Here is an 18,209-nt window from a genome sequence, read left to right as displayed (position 1 = left end):
GAGACAGAGCCAAATCAAGACCTGGCTGGGTACTCTCCTTACTACCCCAGACTGTACTTCCTGTATGTCAGTGTCTAACTGGTACTTATTACCATGGAGGTCCAGTATGGTCTCCAAATCATCTAAGAAATAACCCTGTAAAAAGTGTCTACCATTATGTGGGTTCCTTATCTTTACATGTGACCTTTCCAGGATATGTTGCTCTTGTTGGATCAGTTTTTTTGTATCCAGTTTTGACTTAGGAATTAAAAATTCTTTTTGTAGAATTATGAAAAAAATTTCAAGAAAACACACTTCTTTCTTTTTTTAAAGGAATAAGGACTGCTGAGAGAGAAATAAGGGGTCTATGGGAGGTTGGTTTTCATGATTGGAAGTAGAGAAACATGAACACAAAACAGCATCTAAACTCTTAACATAGTTTATTTCTCCTACTACCACTTCTCATTCTACATTATGCCATTTAATCTTTGTATCGGCCGTGGGTTAGAGGGTCACTGATGCTGAGGTGTAACTGCAGAATGAAATAGACCTAACTGGTTTCATAGAAAATAAAGAGGTGTAAAGAAAAAGATGAGTAGAACAATGTAACACTTCAAGATAATTCATTATTGAAATTTGCTTTCTTTGTTTCTGGTTTAAGTAGTAATAAATGTTAATATTACCACTTTACGTCTTTGGCTGGACAAGAACTTGTTAAAATTGATAGTGTGTTTCCTCTAACTCTAGCAGTCTGTAATTCACTCGTTCAGCACATGGATGTTTGTTGAGGGCCTAATATATACCAGGCATTTTATGCTAGGCACTAGGTAGTTAAGATACCTGCTTACATAGTGCTAACAGCTTCATGAGTTACAACAGGAAATGGATAGTATGATTTTAAGACTCACTCATTATGTCTGTTCAGTATAGAAGAATTCATACTTCTGGCTAATAGAAGGACTGATAAACTCGTCTGTACATGCTCTGACAGAAAAATCAGTTCTGCCAGTACGGAGAATTTGGGGTTTCATATGCAATTCAAAGAAGAAATAAGGTATTCTTATTAGGAGGAGATGTTAGCAAACCTGAAGGAAAGATGTGTTTTGTGAATGATTTGTTTAGCTGACACATTCGAAAATTTTTTTCAAACAAAACTATTTTCAAATGTTATTGGCTAGACAGATTGATTCAGCCACTTACCTTATGTTTGGTTCTATAAAACGAAAAGGTTTGTTTTTTTTTTTCAGAGTACTTGAGAGTAGTTCCGTATTTAAGTTGAAATACTGATTTCTGATGATGATGAGTAAGAATGGATTTAGAGCTTGCGTGGATGCCATTTGTCTTTCAGTGTTCAGAAGTGATGGTTACCTGGAATGAAGTTTCTCTGTGCAGCCTAGAAGTGAAATGTCCCTTGTGATCTTGTCTGGTGAAGACCTTCTGTTTTCCAAGGCGGGCCAAGTTTAGGTGTGACTTTCTCCTTCCTAAGCCATTGTTGTGGATGCCTCAGTGTTGTATGAGTGCTGTGGAGACTGGGAAGCTAACAGCTTTTCTCTCAGATCAACTTAATGAAAGGGACCAACTCTGGGGTTGACCACTGGGAAACCCCAAAGAGAGAATTCCTGTCTCTGGCTGTGGAAGTGTGACAGAGAGTGTTTGCTCTTTGCTGTTTGACAGTCTCCTGCTAAGGGCAAACCCCTAGAAAGCAAGGAGTCCACGAATCTCATTCAGTTTCAGTTTTGCTGTCTCTTTGTCTCCTGGACCCCAGCCTTCCTGGGCTTGGCAGGGAGAAGGGAACTTACCTAGGATCGGAAATGGTAGCGCTCAATCTTGAATTGTAGGAATTTCCCATGATTCAGATAGCTCTCGCCCAAACTGGTTGTTGGGACACTTCGGTGTGTGGAAAGCATAGCTGAGTTGCAACATCCTGGCTTTCCTTCTTCACTCTCCTGTGTCAATTTTTTGAACTAGAGAATAGGGGAAAGTGGTGACAATGTAATGATGAAAGGAAGGGCTGTGATGGGGGTATGAATGTGCCTTGTACAAACTCTGCGCAACCTGTCTTGTCTTTCTAAAAAGCCATACCTTGTATAATTGGTTGTATTCAAGTTCATATGTGCTTGGACTGGTAGGTGGGGACATAAGTAGAATCAGTCAACCTTCCTTGCACCCAAACAGTTGTAAGATGATGTGTCTGGATTGAAACCGGATGAGAAAGAGTAGTCAAGGTAGACAGAATGTGGCAGACCAATTAAAAACCAAAACTAAAACATGAGCCCAAGACATAAAAGTTTTATGTGCATTTGGACTAGAATTAGAATATACCAAAAAAGAAAACTGGTAAATTTAAGAGTAACAGGATGGTGGGTGAATTTTTAAAGGTAATAAATTTTAAAGTTTTTGTGCAAGATAGAATGAGCTAACCTACACCTGTGGCACAGAGTGCTCTGTCCATCTTTATCATGTAACCCTGGGATACTGTTGTCCCTGTCTTATAGATGAGGGAGTTAAGACTCAGAGATTAAGCAGTTTGCCCAAGGATATGGGGGAATTGATTCAGCCAGGATTTGAATTCATGTGTTCCAATTGCAAATGTTCTTTTTACAATTTCTACACTGGACTGGGGCCCCGATGCTGACACTGCTGTATTTATCTGACTGTTCTTGTGGGTTTACCTGCTGTTGTCCTGGCCTGGACACACTTTCCTAGGAAAAATGCTTCAGGATGCTTGGAAGAGCCAGTCTAGATGAGCTTCAGGCACCAGCTGTTTATCCCTTCCCCTACAAATAGGAAGAAAACCCGTCTCGATAATAATGGCTCCTACTTTCTAGTTTAGGTGAAGTTTCATTTTCATGTTCTTAGATAAAGGAGCATTACATTAAAGACACACACACATTTTTTTTTAAGAGTACTAAGTAAAAACGCGTGTGCATGCAGATAGAACCTGGGAGGCAACAAACAAAAATGTTAGTTATGCTGGAGGCTTGTTTGTTTTTACTTATTTCATGTGCTTTTTGTATCTGGAGGTTTTGTTTGTTTGTTTTTTTAAGAAAAAAAAACAGGATTTTATTTTTCTCGTGTCAGAAGTCTTTGCAGGACGGGGGAGGCCAGGAGGGAGGAGGCCCCTACTTGCCGGCAATGAGTGGGTTCTGCAGGACCACGATGACCAAATCCCCATTTGGGAACATCTTGGAGATGTAGCGGTCCTTGTTGACCGGCTTGGACTTCTTGCTCTTGCCAGTCTTGGGGGCCTCGGTCCACAACTCCTTCACATTCTCTAGCACCTTGTTGCAGTGCCTGTCAAAAGCCTTCACAAGCCCAGGAGCTTCTTGTTGTGACAGTTGATGAGCACCTGGGTGTTGTTTTTGATGGACTATGTGAGCATGGACAGTGGGCTTGTGTTTAACTGCTCCCCCTCCCGTTTCTTCAGCTCCTCTGGGGTCATCTCACCCTTGGGCTTGTTGAGGAGGCTCATGGTGGTGGTAGCTATACTCTCGGAACACTTCAGTCTCCTCCGCTTTGCCTCTGCCTCCCCTTTATCTGGAGACTTGTAAATCTACAGATTCAGGACAACACAATAGAATATAAGCTACTAAAATCCACAAAACCGTGTTCAGACACAGAAGCAGGGTAATCACCAGTGGCAAGGCCGGTTAGTGGTTCTTTCTCAGGGCTGTCTGCTGTTATCCAGGAGTCCACTCCTGTTGTCTCTTCAAAGACAGCTCCTGTTGTCCTGTAACCTTGAGGAAGCAACACCAGATGGAGGGACATTCTGCAAAACCACTGACCTGTACTCTTCAAAAGTGTCAGTTATGAAAGATAAAGTCTCAGAAACCTTTCTATATGAAAGCTGAAGACAAAGGCGTGATAGCTAAGCATGCTGGGATTCTGAATTGAGTCTTCGATCCAGAAAATAAATGTGATAAAGGGCATTATTAGGACAACTGGCCATATCTGGGTAAGGGCAACCAATATATTAAGTATTGTATCAATATTAAATTTCCCAAAGTTGATAAATGTACTGTGCTTATGTAAAGGGGTATTCTTAGGAGACGCAGAGTGCAGTACTTGGGAGGAAGGGGATAATACTGTCTGCAGCTTATTCTCACAGGTTCTACTGGAGGAAATATGTGTGTGTTAGAGAGGTTTACTAGACTCGTATGTATAGATAACTTTGAAGCTGGAAAAGAGGGACATGTCAGTTCTGCAGGGGCAAACTAAAAAATGTCTTCATAGTTTCGGTGTCTAATCCTGGTGAGGTCTGGGGGAGCGGTCTTCTAGTGAAAGACCACGTCAGAGGAAAGATTGCTGATGCATGTGACAGCTCATTGTGTTATTGCTATAAGGTAGGGGGCATCAGGAGGTACTGGGGGAAAGAAGGCCTGAGAAGTGAGCAGCAGCCACATCCTGGTGGCCTCGTACGCCGTACAAAACAGTTTGAACTGCATCCTTAGACATGATGGAGATAATCGAGATGCCTTCAGCTGCAGCTAACATTAAGCTCCAGCTAGAATGGCTTAAATGATAGGAAATGTACTTTCTCACCTAACAAGAAGTCTGAAGATAGGCAGATTCCAGGGTTGGCTAATTCAGCTCAGAGATGGTTTCATGAACGCAGGTGTTGCCATTTTTTGCTGCAGCCATCCTTAAGTGTGTGAATGGTGTCTCCTCTCCTGGTTGAAGAGGGTTGCCACAGTTCTCTGATGAAATGTAGGAAAGGGGAATCTCTTTCTGACCATCCCTTACTACTAGGAAGGAAAACCTTTTCCAGAATTGTCTTGGCCAATTTGCCTTCAATTCCCTTAGCTGGGATTGTGTCACCTGCAAGGGGAAGATGATTGTGGTGGTTCACTTCTCCAGTTGTTCTCCCTCCTGTGGCCAGAAAGGTGTTGCCCTTCCTGAGAGGAACCTCTGAGACGGCCAGCCAAATGGAGTTGTTGTGTAAGCAGCCATCAGGGTCTGTCACCATAGGGGGGGAAAAAGTAAATTTTTCTAAAACTGCATGGTGGGAAGGGGAGTAGCTGTGTTAAATTTTAAAAAAAGGAAAAAAATGCCTTGGCCGGTGTGGCTCAGTTGGTTGGAATGTCATCCTGTAAACTTGAAAGTTTGCAGGTTTGATTCCCAGTCAGGGCACATGCCAGGGTTGAGGGTTCTGTCCCTGGTCAGGGCATGTGTGAGAGGCAACTGATCAACGTCTCTCTCTCACATCAGTGTTTCTCTCCTCTTTCTCCCTCCCTTGCCCTCTCTCTAAAATCAACAAGCGTGTCTTTGGGTGAGGGTACAAAAAAAAGCCACATGCACTCATCCCCTTCACCACTTTACCAGGACAACTCTTTATTTTTGGTATATTACTTTCTCCCTACTGCCTGCCCATATACACATACTTTAGTTCTAATCTTACTTACCTGAGGACATTTTTTTCATTGATTTTTAGAGAGAGAAAGGGAGAGAGAGAAGCATCGATTGGTTGCCTTCCATATGGGCCCAGACCAGGGATCGTACATGTCTGGACTGGGGACCAAACCAGCAACGTAGGTATGTGCCCTGACTGGGAATTGAACCCGCAACCCTTCGGTTACGGGATGACGCTCCAACCATCTGAGCCACCCAAGCAGGGTTCTAATCTTACTCCAGGTGCCATTTTGCGCAGTTTCCCTTTGTAAATTTTTATATACCATATAAACATTTCTCTATGTTATAATATGTGTATAATGTTTTATTGTATTTTATATCAATTTATTAGACTTACTGAACAATAGTAATAATAAAGGCTATTACTTAGCACTTACTACCCACTATTTAAGTGTTCTACATGTATTCATTTAATCCTCACAATAATCCTGTGGGGTGGGGTGGCCGTTGTCACCCCAGTTTCCAGAAAGGAAAACTGAGGCACTGGAAGTCTAAGTAATTTACCTGAGGTCACACAGCTAATTAGTGGGGAGCTAGCAACAGAGCTGGGGTTCAGATGAAGGCAGTCTAGGGTCTGGAGTCTAAAACCATCAGGCTATACTACCTCTGGTATTATTATACCCTGTTTTGATGTTACAGAAAATTCTGTGATGAACATATTTCTGTGTATCTTGTCCTTGCACTAAATGGTAATGGAAAAAATAAAGATTAAATCAAAAAGAAAAAGAAAAAGGAGTTGCTTTAATTTTTATGTTTGATTACAAGGAATGATGATCTGTTTTGTTTACTGTTTAATCTTCCTTTGTAATACTTAGCTGCTTTTGTCCTTTGTGCATTTATGTTAGGGAGACAGGGTGCTTCTCATATTTATGTATAATTGACATTAACCCCTTTCATATGATACAAGTATTATTTAAGCTCCTATTTTATCTCTTTAAACTACTTTTAGTTTATATATATATCTTTATTATTTTCTACAGCTTCACCATTTTGAGAAACCTCATTTTCTGTTAAGGCAATTTTTTTTTGATAATTTATCTTTTAAATAAGTAATTACTTAAGGTTGGGTTTTACTTTAATTTTCCCAAATTGGTGTTCATCTAATCTGGTGCCCAATTGGTTTTTACACAGTACATTCTTAAAAGCATTTTTACCGTATAATTCAGTGGGGTTTTTTTTTTAACTCACCAGCGTTTTCCTCTAATTTGTATATCTGTTTTTCCCCGTACTACACAGTTCAATTATTGTTTGAAAATATATGATCAAATCTAATAGGGCTGGCCCTTCTTTCATCTCTGTTTAACTTTTCCTTTTTCAGAATTTGAAAAATATTCTTCTTTGTTTTATTTTCCCAAATGAACTTTCAAATCATTTTGACATTACTCTTAAGACATGGTAGTGTTCTGTGTTACATTTGCCTCCTTAGGTTAAGATCATAGTAGCATGTGACAGTTGGAGAGCTGTTATGGTTATTTCGTTTCTCATTTCCATTTCTGTTTAATTTCTAGATTTTGGACCATTGTTTGACTTGGAAAATGATCTTCCTGATGAGCTGATCCCCAATGGAGAATTAGGCCTCTTAAACAGTGGGAACCTTGTTCCAGATGCTGCTTCCAAACATAAACAACTGTCGGAGCTTCTGCGAGGAGGCAGTGGCTCTAGTATCAACCCAGGAATAGGAAATGTGAGCGCCAGCAGCCCTGTGCAGCAAGGCCTCGGCAGCCAGGCTCAAGGGCAGCCGAACAATGCGAACATGGCCAGTCTGGGTGCCATGGGCAAGAGCCCTCTGAACCAAGGAGATTCTTCAGCGCCCAGCCTACCAAAGCAGGCAGCCAGCACCTCTGGGCCCACTCCCCCTGCTTCCCAACCACTGAATCCGCAAGCACAAAAGCAAGTGGGGCTGGTAACCAGCAGCCCTGCCACGTCACAGACAGGACCTGGGATCTGCATGAATGCTAACTTCAACCAGACCCACCCCAGCCTCCTCAATAGTAACTCTGGCCATGGTTTATTGAATCAGCCCCAGCAGGGGCAGGCGCAAGTCATGAATGGATCTCTGGGGGCTGCTGGCAGAGGAAGGGGAGCTGGAATACCATACCCCACTCCAGCTTTGCAGGGGGCTACAAGCAGTGTGCTGGCTGAGACGTTAACGCAGGTTTCACCGCAAATTCCCAGTCACACGGGACTGAACACAGCGCAGGCAGGAGGCATAACCAAGGTAAGTGAGCATCAGTGCTTTGAATGCTTCCTACTAATGGGGTGCTTCTCCCTTCAAGTAACATTGTAAAATGGGGTGACATGTCACCTTCCTCCTCTTTAGGCTTTCCTCTTGCTCCTCCCACTTGGAAGAGACAGATTTGATATCTGGACCTCTTCTTTCCAGGATAAAAATTTTTGCCCCATATTTTTAAAATGGGGTTCTTAAACCAAAAGTAGAATAACATGCACATCAGGCAGTTGAAAACATAGAGATTATGTTTGAACTGATTGCCAGTTTTCAACCTCTGAGGAAAATGTGCGGAAATAGGACGAAATGATTGAAAGAGGTGACTTCTGCTGAGAATCAGCTTCTATCAGTGAATCTGGTAAAGGCTGCTTTACCCAGCTGGTCAATTTCTTACTCTACATACCCTTTTACTAATGAACAAGTTGTGTTCCATGCAGGTTAGCTACATGCCCCAGTTAACAGTGAAGAGGCGCCAGAGCCACGAGGCAGCGCAGGCCCTTGCATCCCAGAGGAAACTCAGAGCATTGGTTCTCAAAGTGGGGTCCCTATCAGCATCACCCAGGAGCTAGTTAGAAGTATAGAGCTACGGACTCAGAAACTGGGAGGTGGACTCAGCACTCTAGGCTTTAAGGGCAGGGTTGAGAGCTCTGCTGTAGGGAAAGGCCTAGGCTGGGGTTTGTAGCTACCAGCCTTATAACTGGTGTGGAGAGTAGGAACCAAACTTGGAGAACAGGGAAAGCAAATGCCCAGGTAGACATGAGACATTTGGGAAAGGGACAGGGGAGAACAGTACAGGCTGATTCCCACTGAAGGATTAATGCTGGCAGAAGCTCTGAGACAAAGGCTTCTAAATTACAGATACCAGGGCACTTGCTTCAAGCAATATTTGGTACAGCAAATTCCAGAACAGAAAAATGGTTTGGGCTGTTATTTGGATTTGATTAGTCCCATGTAAGGAAGAGGGAAAATTAAGAATAAAACACAATTTCCCCACAAGGTTGATTGAGAGCACTAGGTAGCAGATACGAAGACCTGTGACTGTCTTAGCTAAGGAGCAGATTTTTTTTTTTTTAAACTTAAGAAACAAAAGTGAAGTAATTCCCAACATCAAAATTGTGTTTATTTCCTTTGAAACATTAGCAAAGGGTAAAGCAAACTTAAATTTTAGTTGTCCCTGGCATTTGAAGAGGAATCTGTGTATGCACATGCCCTTTAGAGTTGAGTTGAGAAGGGATTTCTGATGGGTTTATTATTCTTGGATAGATTGATGTTTGTTCCTTCTTAATTCACTCATCATTCCACTCCATACTACCCAGCTACAAAAAACTTTTTATTTTGTAGAATTTACATTATATACAAAAGTAAACATAATAGCATGGTGCAAGACTTTTCACTCTTTCTGGTTTTAGGACTCCTGGATAATACTAAAAATTATTGAGGGCCCTGAGGAGATTTCTTTAAAGTGTAGATTGTATTAATCAGTATTTGCCACACTAGATACTAAAAACAGAAACTTAAAACACAAGTACACATTCCATTAGCCATTAAGCACAGTGACGTCACATGTTCTAGAGCCTCTGGAAGACAACTCTGTGTTCTTACAAGAGAAAGAAGGTGAGAAAGCAAAGAATGTCTTAGTATTTCATGAAAATTGTTTAGAGCCCTTGACCATACTTGGAAAGCCATTGATAATATGTATTAAAAGTTAGACTTGGCATATCCAAACATTAAGTGCTGTTCTCACATGTAAATGTATCAGCAATTTTTTCACATTGTCAAATGTCCACTAAACATTCAAATTTCCTTTCCATTGGTCTCCTCTGTCATAATTTTTTTCAGATTATTTTTCAAAATCTGAATAATCCATATTTCAGTCAGTTGATAAGGTTCTTAAGAATCTATTAATGTCTAAGATTCTTATAATTTATTTGTTGAAGGATCTGGTGGTTTTGCTTGTTTGTTTTTATTCTGGGAGTTTCCTGCAGTCTGGGCTTTGCTGATTTCATCTCTGTCACTTCATGTTTCTCTGTCCACCCAGGTTTTTCATTCTGTCCTGGGTTTCTTTCCTTTGTACAGAATGACCTTTCTTTGAAACAACACTTTTTACATATTCTCTATGTAGAAACTAAGCTACATTAGTGTTGTGAGGGTAGTCATCTCTATTGCCTGTAGGTATCCCAAAGAGGCTGATGGTGAAGGAAGGGTGGGGACCGGCCTTTTTTTTTTTTTTTGGTTTTAGGGAGAGGGGAAGGGAGGGAGAAAGAGAGGGAGAAAAACATCAATGCAAGAGAGAAACATCGATTGGTTGCCTTCATGTTGCCCTGATCGGGAATTGAACTGGCAGCCTTTTGGTTTGTGGGGTGACCAACCTACTGAGCCACTCCAGCCAGGGTTGGACTGGCATATTTGAAAGATTGTCATGCCCTTTGGGTGGAACAAAAGAATTAATAGGTAGGCAAATAGTAGGAGCAAGAGACAAGTTCATTTTAAGTCATTCTTCTCTATAACATAATGATAGCAGAGCCAAGTAAGATTTTAAAATGCACATAGGGGAAAAGAAACTTTTTTAAAAGATACTTTTGTTTTAAAAAATTGTTACACAGGAAATGCATATTTTCTATAAAATAATTCAATTAATAAAAAGAGCAGCCCATCACACCTTACAGATAACTGCTATGCAGATATGTTTATTAACACCCTTTTAAAATAGCAAATGGAACCAAACTGCATAAGCACCTTGCTGTTTTACCTGGTAGCATATGTATAACATCATGTCAGTGCATACAGATTTTTCTTTTTTTCCTACTGATAGCAAAGTATTTCATTATATGATACACCATAATTTATCTGTTCCTCTATGATGACTATTTGGACTGTTCTGATTTTTCATTAATACAAACAGTGCTGCAACAAATATATCCTTGTAACCAATTTGTGTGTGTGTGTGTGTGTGTGTACATGCACCTCCTTCCCACCATTTAACAATGTATAGTAGAAGTTATTCCATGTTAAAAGAGCTCTCAGTCCTTCTTGCTAGATGTGATGCAGCATTAGTTTCTGATTTGGGTATATCATAATTTATAGGACTAATGCTCCATTGGCTGGACTTTTAGGTTGTTTCCACTGTTTTGCTGTTTCAACAATTTTGATCTGTATTTACATCTTTGTACATCTGAGTGACTATAGCTGCTGGCTAAATTCTTGGGAATAAAATTTCTGGATTAAAAGATCCCGACATTTTTAACAAGCATAGATACTGCTAAACACTCTCCAAAAACACTGTGCAAATTATACCTTCACCAGCAACAAATGAACTCCCCGGTCCCTAGTTTTCACCAACACTGGTAATCTTTACTGATTTGCCATTCTCTTTGGCAAATTGTCTCTTAAGCAAATGCCTCTTCGTAAGTTCATGGGCCTTTGTATTTTCCTATTGATCATATTCTTTGTTTTTCTGAAGCATTGTTTCCCCATTTTTTTGTTGGTTTGTATTCTTTATTATTTGTATAGTAAAGGTTTTAATCTTTTAATAAATGCAAATTTTCCTTCCTTCCTTAATTTACTAAAGTCTGTTTTACCAGGAATACGGCCATTTAAAAACAACTAAATGGGATTATTCTTGTGACAGATAAGTTTTTGCCAAATAGATGTTTTCAGTTTTTATAGAAATAAATTTATCCTTTTTTAAAAAAAATCCTCACCTAAGGACATGCTTATCGATTTCAGGGAGATAGGGGAAGGGAGGGAGAGAAACATCAAGTGGTTGCCTCTTGTATACGCCTTGACCAGGGACTGAACCCACAACCTTTCCGTTTATTGGACAATGTTCCAACTAACTGAGCCACACCAGTCACGGCCAGAATTATGAAATATTCTTGTGTATTTTTCCCCTATACCTTGGCTCTTTAACTCTGAATTCTGACTTGAGTTACAGAGATATAGCTGTATAATTTTTTTCCAAGTTATAGTCAGTCCATACCATTTAGATATTGCTAATCCAGCTTTCCCCCCACTAATACGACATACCATTTTTGGTACATTTTCTTTAGTTTTCACATATATAAGGTTTGGGTCTAATTCCAGACTCTTTTGTTTCATTGATTTTTGCTTATTCTGTGCTAGAAACTTACTATCCTACCTATATGATGAGTTTAATATACAATGGAGCTATTTTGCCCCTTATTCTTTTTTAAGAATTCAGTATTTTCTTTGCCATTCCTCTAATGTTCTCTTCCAGACGTATGGTTCTCAACCCTGTCTGCACATCAGAATGGGATGCCTGAGCCCACTACAGACCAATTAAGTTATAAGCTCTGGGGTATGGCATGAACATTAATACAGTTTGTAGTTCCTCATTATTGTCATGGCAGCCATGACTGAGAACTACTGTTTCAGATAAACTTTAGGACTGTTTTTAAGTCCTTAAATACGAACAAATAAATTCATGGAATTTGATTGGGATTGTACTGAACTATAAACCACTTATGGAATAATTTGATATTTTAGCAATTTTTGTAGCTTCCTAAACTATCTTATCGTATGTATACAAGTTGTCTTTCCATGGAGTCTTCAGTTACCCAGAAGCACAGTATAGTTTTCATATAGGCAGTATACTTTATTAAGGTTATTCCTGGTTGTATTACTGAATTTATTATTGCTTTTGTGAATGAGTTGTACTATTTCATCACCTGACCATTGTTTTAATATAGAAAAGATATGCTATTTGTATATATGTCACTTTGCTAATTTGGCTACTTGATGGAATTATTTAATCCTTTTTCAGGTGATTCTTTTGGGTTTTCCTAGTAGACAGTCATCTTTTGCATTATTAATAATTTTATCTTCTCCTTGCCAGTATTTATGCTCTTGGGCATCACTGTTTTGGATCTGACTTAAATAGAGTACCTAGTATTTTATTATTAAGTATAATGTGAGCTTTGGTTTGCAGTTTCATTTTAAATTGGGAATAACCTTTCTCATTTATTAGATTTAATCAAATTCCCTTTTGACATCTTTGGTGATTACCCTGTGGGTTTTCTCTTTTGTTTTATTTATGTGACAGATTATCTCAGTAGGTTTCCTAACATCAAATTGAACCATCTCTGTAATTGTGAAATTAAAAGTTAGTGTATTGTTGAATTTTATTTACTAGTCTTCATTTAGAAGTTTTGCTTCTCACTAACCAGTAGTGAGGTTGATTCACAGTGCTTTTTTAAGTTTTGTTAGATATTGATATCAGTGTTGTGTTAACTTGGTCAAAAAGAGTTTGGAATTCTTTCACATCTGTTCTATGGAATGGTTGAGCATTTGGATGATCTTGTCCTTGAAAAATTGAGAGACTTCACCTATACAACTGTATAGACCTGAAGTTTTTTTTCATAGGACTTAAGATTTTTGACAGTACTCTTGCTATTTTCTATAATTTGACCCTTTTAGACTTCTGGTCTTTTGGGTTGATGTATTTTCTTTTTAGACAAGTCTACATTTACTTTTAGAGAAAAACTGAAAATACTTAACTCTTTTACTCCTCACTAAAAATATAAAGTGAGTACTATGTACTACTATTCTCATGTTGCAGACTAAGAGACGGAGGCACATAGAAGGAGGAAGTGGAGGGGGAAGTTGAATAACATTTCTGTGATCACACAGCCAGTGAGTGACAGAACCAGGATGGGCTCTCACACAGTCTGGCTGAGGGGGTCTCCCTTGGACGTTATGTATGTTTATAATTAATTCCCCTTTCTCATATCTAATTTTGTGTGACTCTCAAAGGAAACATTAAAATAGAAAACATAAGTCATTCTACAACATGACAGTAATGTTAAGGCATGATATGATTAAAAAACCAACAATTTCTCCATTTCAGCAGTAGCAAAATCTGATATGTTAACCCTTTTTTTTTTGTAGCATACTTTTTCCTGAAAATAACCCAAATGCTTGTGTTTTAGAAGGAAAGCAAAAAAGGTATATTTAAATGAAATTTAGGAGCCATGCAAACACTCAAGTTATTCTCCTGGCTACAGGTGTTGAGAAAGTGTTGCTCTGCACAGAGAAGGTGGCAGAGGGAAGCCAGAAGCTGGTAGAAAGAGGAAGATGTATGATGTATCTGGCCAGCAAGTCAGAATCTTTCTAAGGTTGATAAAAATGTGCAGGCTTAGAAATGCTTTCAGTCCTTTCTTACAAGTAACAAATCTCAAAAGGGACCAAAATAACTGGTACGGTAAGCCGCCTTCACAGGGGGTTTGATTAGTGCTTATTTTTTTATGACGTTTTTGAAATATTCTTCTGTTTTAGGAAATGGTCAGAAAACATAAACTTGCTTTTGCCTAGAGCTCTTCCTAAGGAGTAAAGGTTTTGATTTAGATCCAGACACCCTGGACCCAGTCAACCAACATTTTGGTCAGATAGGATAGAGGGGTGGTTCTCAGATTTGAGTGTCCAGAAAAGTCACTCAGAAAAGTCACTGCAGACATGTTAACTCAGAGTCCTGGATCTCTCTCCAGAGTTCCTGATTCAGCAGATTTGGGATGGGGCCTGAGAATTCCTATTTCTTGTGAGCTCCCTGGTGACCCTTGTGCTGGTCATGGACCATGATCTGAAAGCCTGTATGGTGAATGATTGAATTAGTCAGCGTATAGCCAGTAAAGAATCAGTAGAGCCAACCCAACTATTAAAGGAATGCATGACTCATCCACTTCCTCTATTTTGGAATGATAATTGCACACTTTTAATATTTAATAACAAGGAGAAATAGTACTTTACACTTGCCTGATGCTTTTCTCTTTTTCATGCAACGTCATCTGATCCTTAAACTAATGCAAAGAAAATAAGGGAATGTTATATTAAGTAAATCTTAATTTGGCCTTTAAAAAAAATCACAATGGAAATAAATGGTTTGTCTATAGAATGAAAAGACTGAAAGCTTTGAATTAATGCTATGAGATGTACTTGGCTCCTATAGGCACAGGTTTTTTAGTAGGAATATTAAGCAGTCTTGTACCATCTCATTACCATGACTTTAATGGAAGGTGATCATAGTTGTCCTGTGGAATATGTGATTCAGGGTGTACTAACTTCACGTGATAATTATCCATGAATTTATTTCATTTTAAAACATGAGATTATGACTGACTGATGTAGCTCAGTGGATTGAGAGTGGGCTGCGAACCAAAGGGTCGATGGTTCAATTCGTAGTCAGGGCACATACCTGGGTTGCGGGCCAGGTCTCCAGTACAGGGTATGTGAGAGACAACCACATATTGGTATTTCTCTCCCTCTCTTTCTCCTCTTCCACTCTCTCTAAAAATGAATATATAAAATTTTTTTTTTAAAAGTGAGATTATATGAAATATAATGAGATAATGTATAACTGGTTATTAGCAGCAGCAGCAGCACCACCACCAGTAGCAGAGACTGCCTTCTCCACATGCAGTAGAGCTAAGTGCTTGGGCTCTGGAGTAAGCTGCCTCGGTTCAAATCCAGGCTCCACTAATTACTATTCCTGGGAAAATTACATAACCATTCTGGGTCTTAGGGTTTTTTGTCTTTTTAATGAGGATGACAGTAGTGCCTGCCTTTGAGAATTGTGTAGATTAAAAGGAGATATTAATATCTTTCTCATAGAATTGTGTTGATTAAATGAGATAGGGTATATGAAGTTCTTTTTTAAAAAATAAAAACTACTTTTGTTGACAAGTTTGGGATACAATGGACAACTTCACTGAACAACAGAAATAAGACAGTTCCAAGACACCGTTGTGTAACACTGCAGCGGATAGGATAACACTCTTCATCCTGATTGTCTCCCTCAGTACTCTGCTCCAACTTCCTCATATCTTTCTCAAGGACAGCCATGTCCCCTTGGCCTCAGAAAACTCTCCTTCCTCCATACCCTCACCCGTGTACCAGTGAACCAAGTCACTCTTGGTGTACCTCAGGTCAAACTTATGGTCCATGTGAGCTCAGGCCTCAGCATGCACATAGCTTGCTATACTTTAGCCAGGTTTCCACCAGGTACCACACTGGGAGGGTGGTAATTAATGCCAGCTTTGAAGCCGTGGGGCATTAGTCCATAAACTGGATGGTACGCGTGGTCTTGATGGTGGCAATGGCAGCACTGACATTTTTGGGAACCACGTTGCCATGGTTCAGCAGCAGCAAGCCTTGTATTTATAGTGTTGAGGGTCACATTCCACCATCTGGTTGACTGGCTCAAACCATGCATTGGTGATCTCTGCTATAGTAAGCTGTTGATGACAGACTTTCTCACAGAGGTGACCGGGGCATGTTGTGGGAGTATGGTATCAGGTTGGTCTGGAATTTGGTCAGATTAATATTCAGGGCTCCATCAACCTAAGGGAAGCAGTGATGAAGGACACAGTGGGGCTAATAAAGGAGTTAAGATTAGTATAATTTGAGTGCTCAATATCCAGGTTTCTACAACAGATGTTGTAGATGGCCTCATTGTCAACCATGAAGGTACAATCAGAATTCTCCAGGTTGGTGTGGGTGGTGAGGATGGAGTTGTAGGGCCGTGGAGACCCGGAAAGCAGGGTAGATGGAGAATTCCAGCTTGAACTTCTTGCCATAATCAACAGAGAGCCATTCCATCAATAGGGAGGTGAACCCAGAACCAGTTTTCCCATCAAAGCTGAGGAAAACAAAGAAGCCCTGAAGACCTATGCACTGGTAGTCCAATTTCTGAATTCAGTCCAAAGTGAGGTCAGTGATCTTGCCAGTGGTGTAGTGTCCATGGGCATAGTTACTGGCAGCATCTTCCTTGCCTGTGGTGAGTGAGCTGCTTAAGGTGGAAGAGCTGGCAGTAGGTTCCCAGTGTAAACTTCATCAATGACTGTAGACTCCCAAGTGTACAAACGCTGCCTTGGGAACATGCTTGCCACTGCCTGTAAGGTGTTGAGTTATCTCCCCACAGCGGTCCTGTCACTTGGCATCTGGCCATCAGGCTGGATACTGTGTTCCAGGCATTGCCGATCTTGACACCAGCCTGGTCAACATGGATGGAGATGCACTCATACATGACTGAGACATGTAGGGCTCCATGGGTCTGGAGGAGGCCAGGGGACAGCAACAAGGACCTTCCACCGACAGACTACCAAGGAGTCTGAGGGAGAATTCTGTGAAGTTCTTAGGACAGTGCAATGATTCAATGAAAAACTTTTAGAAAAGATTGGTTAGTTAGCTGGCTAGGTGCTTTCTTACATAAAGAATTTGAGATAACTGCAAAATATTTGAAGTGATAATGAGACTCCTTATTAAATGTTTTCAGTGAATATTTTGTAAAAATAAAAATAGTTTATGCTTATCCTACAAAATTTACAAGTCTAGAAAAGAGCACATTGCCCATAATTCTGTCATCCAGTTCATAGTGTTACTTTTATAAAAAAAATCCTTACCCGAGGGTATGTTTATTGATTTTGGAGACAGAGGGGGAGAGAGAGAGAGAGAGAGAGAGAGAGAGAGAGAGAGAGAGAGAGAGAGAGAGAGAGAGAGAGAGAGAGAGAAATATCAATGTGAGATAGAAACATCGATATGTTGCCTCTCATATGCACCCTGACTGGGAATTGAACCTGCAACCTGAATATGTGCCCTGACCAGGGTTCATCCCGCAACCTTTTGGTGTATGGGACATTGCTCCAACCAACTGAGCCTCCCAGCCAGAGCAATATTAACTTTGATGTTTTCCCTAACAGTCTACCTATAGTTATCTCTTTGTAGAGTCCAAGTTGGGAGGGAACTCTTTGTTAGTTCTTTATAACTGATTATTTTCTGTAATGCAAACTGAATGAATGTTTTATAAAATAGAGACTTATTAATACTTTGGAAGTATTAATTGTAAGAAAAACAAATCAACCTGTTATACTTTCCAGCTAAAGGTCAACAATTAGGATCTGGAGTTAAAGACCTACATGTATTAATTTTTTAAATATTTTGTTGTTTTTGCCCTGGCTGGTGTGACTCAGTGGATTGAGTGCCGGCCTGCGAACCAAACAGTCACCAGTTTGATTTCCAGTCAGGGCACATGCCTGGGTTGCAGGCCAGATCCCCAGTGGGGCGGGGGGCGAGGGGTGAGAGGCAACCATACATTGATGTTTCTCTCCTTCTCTTTCTCCCTCCTTTCCCCTCTCTCTAAAAATAAATAAAATCTTTAAAAAAATAAAATATTTTACTGTTTTAATTTTATTATTGGAGGTATAATTTATCTAGAAAGCATAGATCTTAAGTGTTACAATTTGATGCATTTGTCAGAATTCAGGTCTATATAAATAACCCATCACCCTATCAAGATACAGGGGGCATTTCATTACCCTAGAAAGTTCGTTTGTATTTCTCCCTTTTCCTGTCCCTACCCCACCCCAATAATCACTACTGATTTCCTTCACCATGGATGAGTTTCACCCATTATCAAACTTCATATAAATGGATTCATACAGTATGTACTTTTTTTGCAAGGCTGCTTTTGCTTACAGCATGTTTTTTATATTCATCCATATTGTTGCCTGAATCAGAAGTTCTTTTTATTGCTAAATAATATTTCATTGTATGAATATACCACGATTTGTTTATCCAGTCTCCT

The 18,209-nt window shown here is 39.8% G+C and overlaps 1 protein-coding gene and 2 pseudogenes across 1 annotated transcript in view; 1 reads left to right on the top strand and 2 right to left on the bottom strand.

Moving 5' to 3' along the window:
• CREBBP (CREB binding protein) overlaps positions 1-18,209 on the top strand; it is a 135,173-nt gene that overhangs the window by 17,146 nt on the left and 99,818 nt on the right. Inside the window, exon 2 of the mRNA XM_024553300.4 lies at positions 6,897-7,606. Within this exon, the coding sequence (XP_024409068.1) occupies positions 6,897-7,606 (710 nt within the window). The remainder of the gene's footprint in view (positions 1-6,896; positions 7,607-18,209) is intronic.
• LOC112298359 (small nuclear ribonucleoprotein Sm D2 pseudogene) lies at positions 1,142-5,940 on the bottom strand (annotated as a pseudogene).
• LOC112298357 (tubulin alpha-1C chain pseudogene) lies at positions 14,828-17,233 on the bottom strand (annotated as a pseudogene).

The sequence above is a fragment of the Desmodus rotundus genome, chromosome 1, assembly GCF_022682495.2.
Source record: "Desmodus rotundus isolate HL8 chromosome 1, HLdesRot8A.1, whole genome shotgun sequence".
Lineage (NCBI taxonomy): Eukaryota > Metazoa > Chordata > Mammalia > Chiroptera > Phyllostomidae > Desmodus > Desmodus rotundus.
The sequence above is the reverse complement of the archived record's forward strand: the minus strand, read 5'-3'. Positions and strand labels throughout refer to the sequence as shown.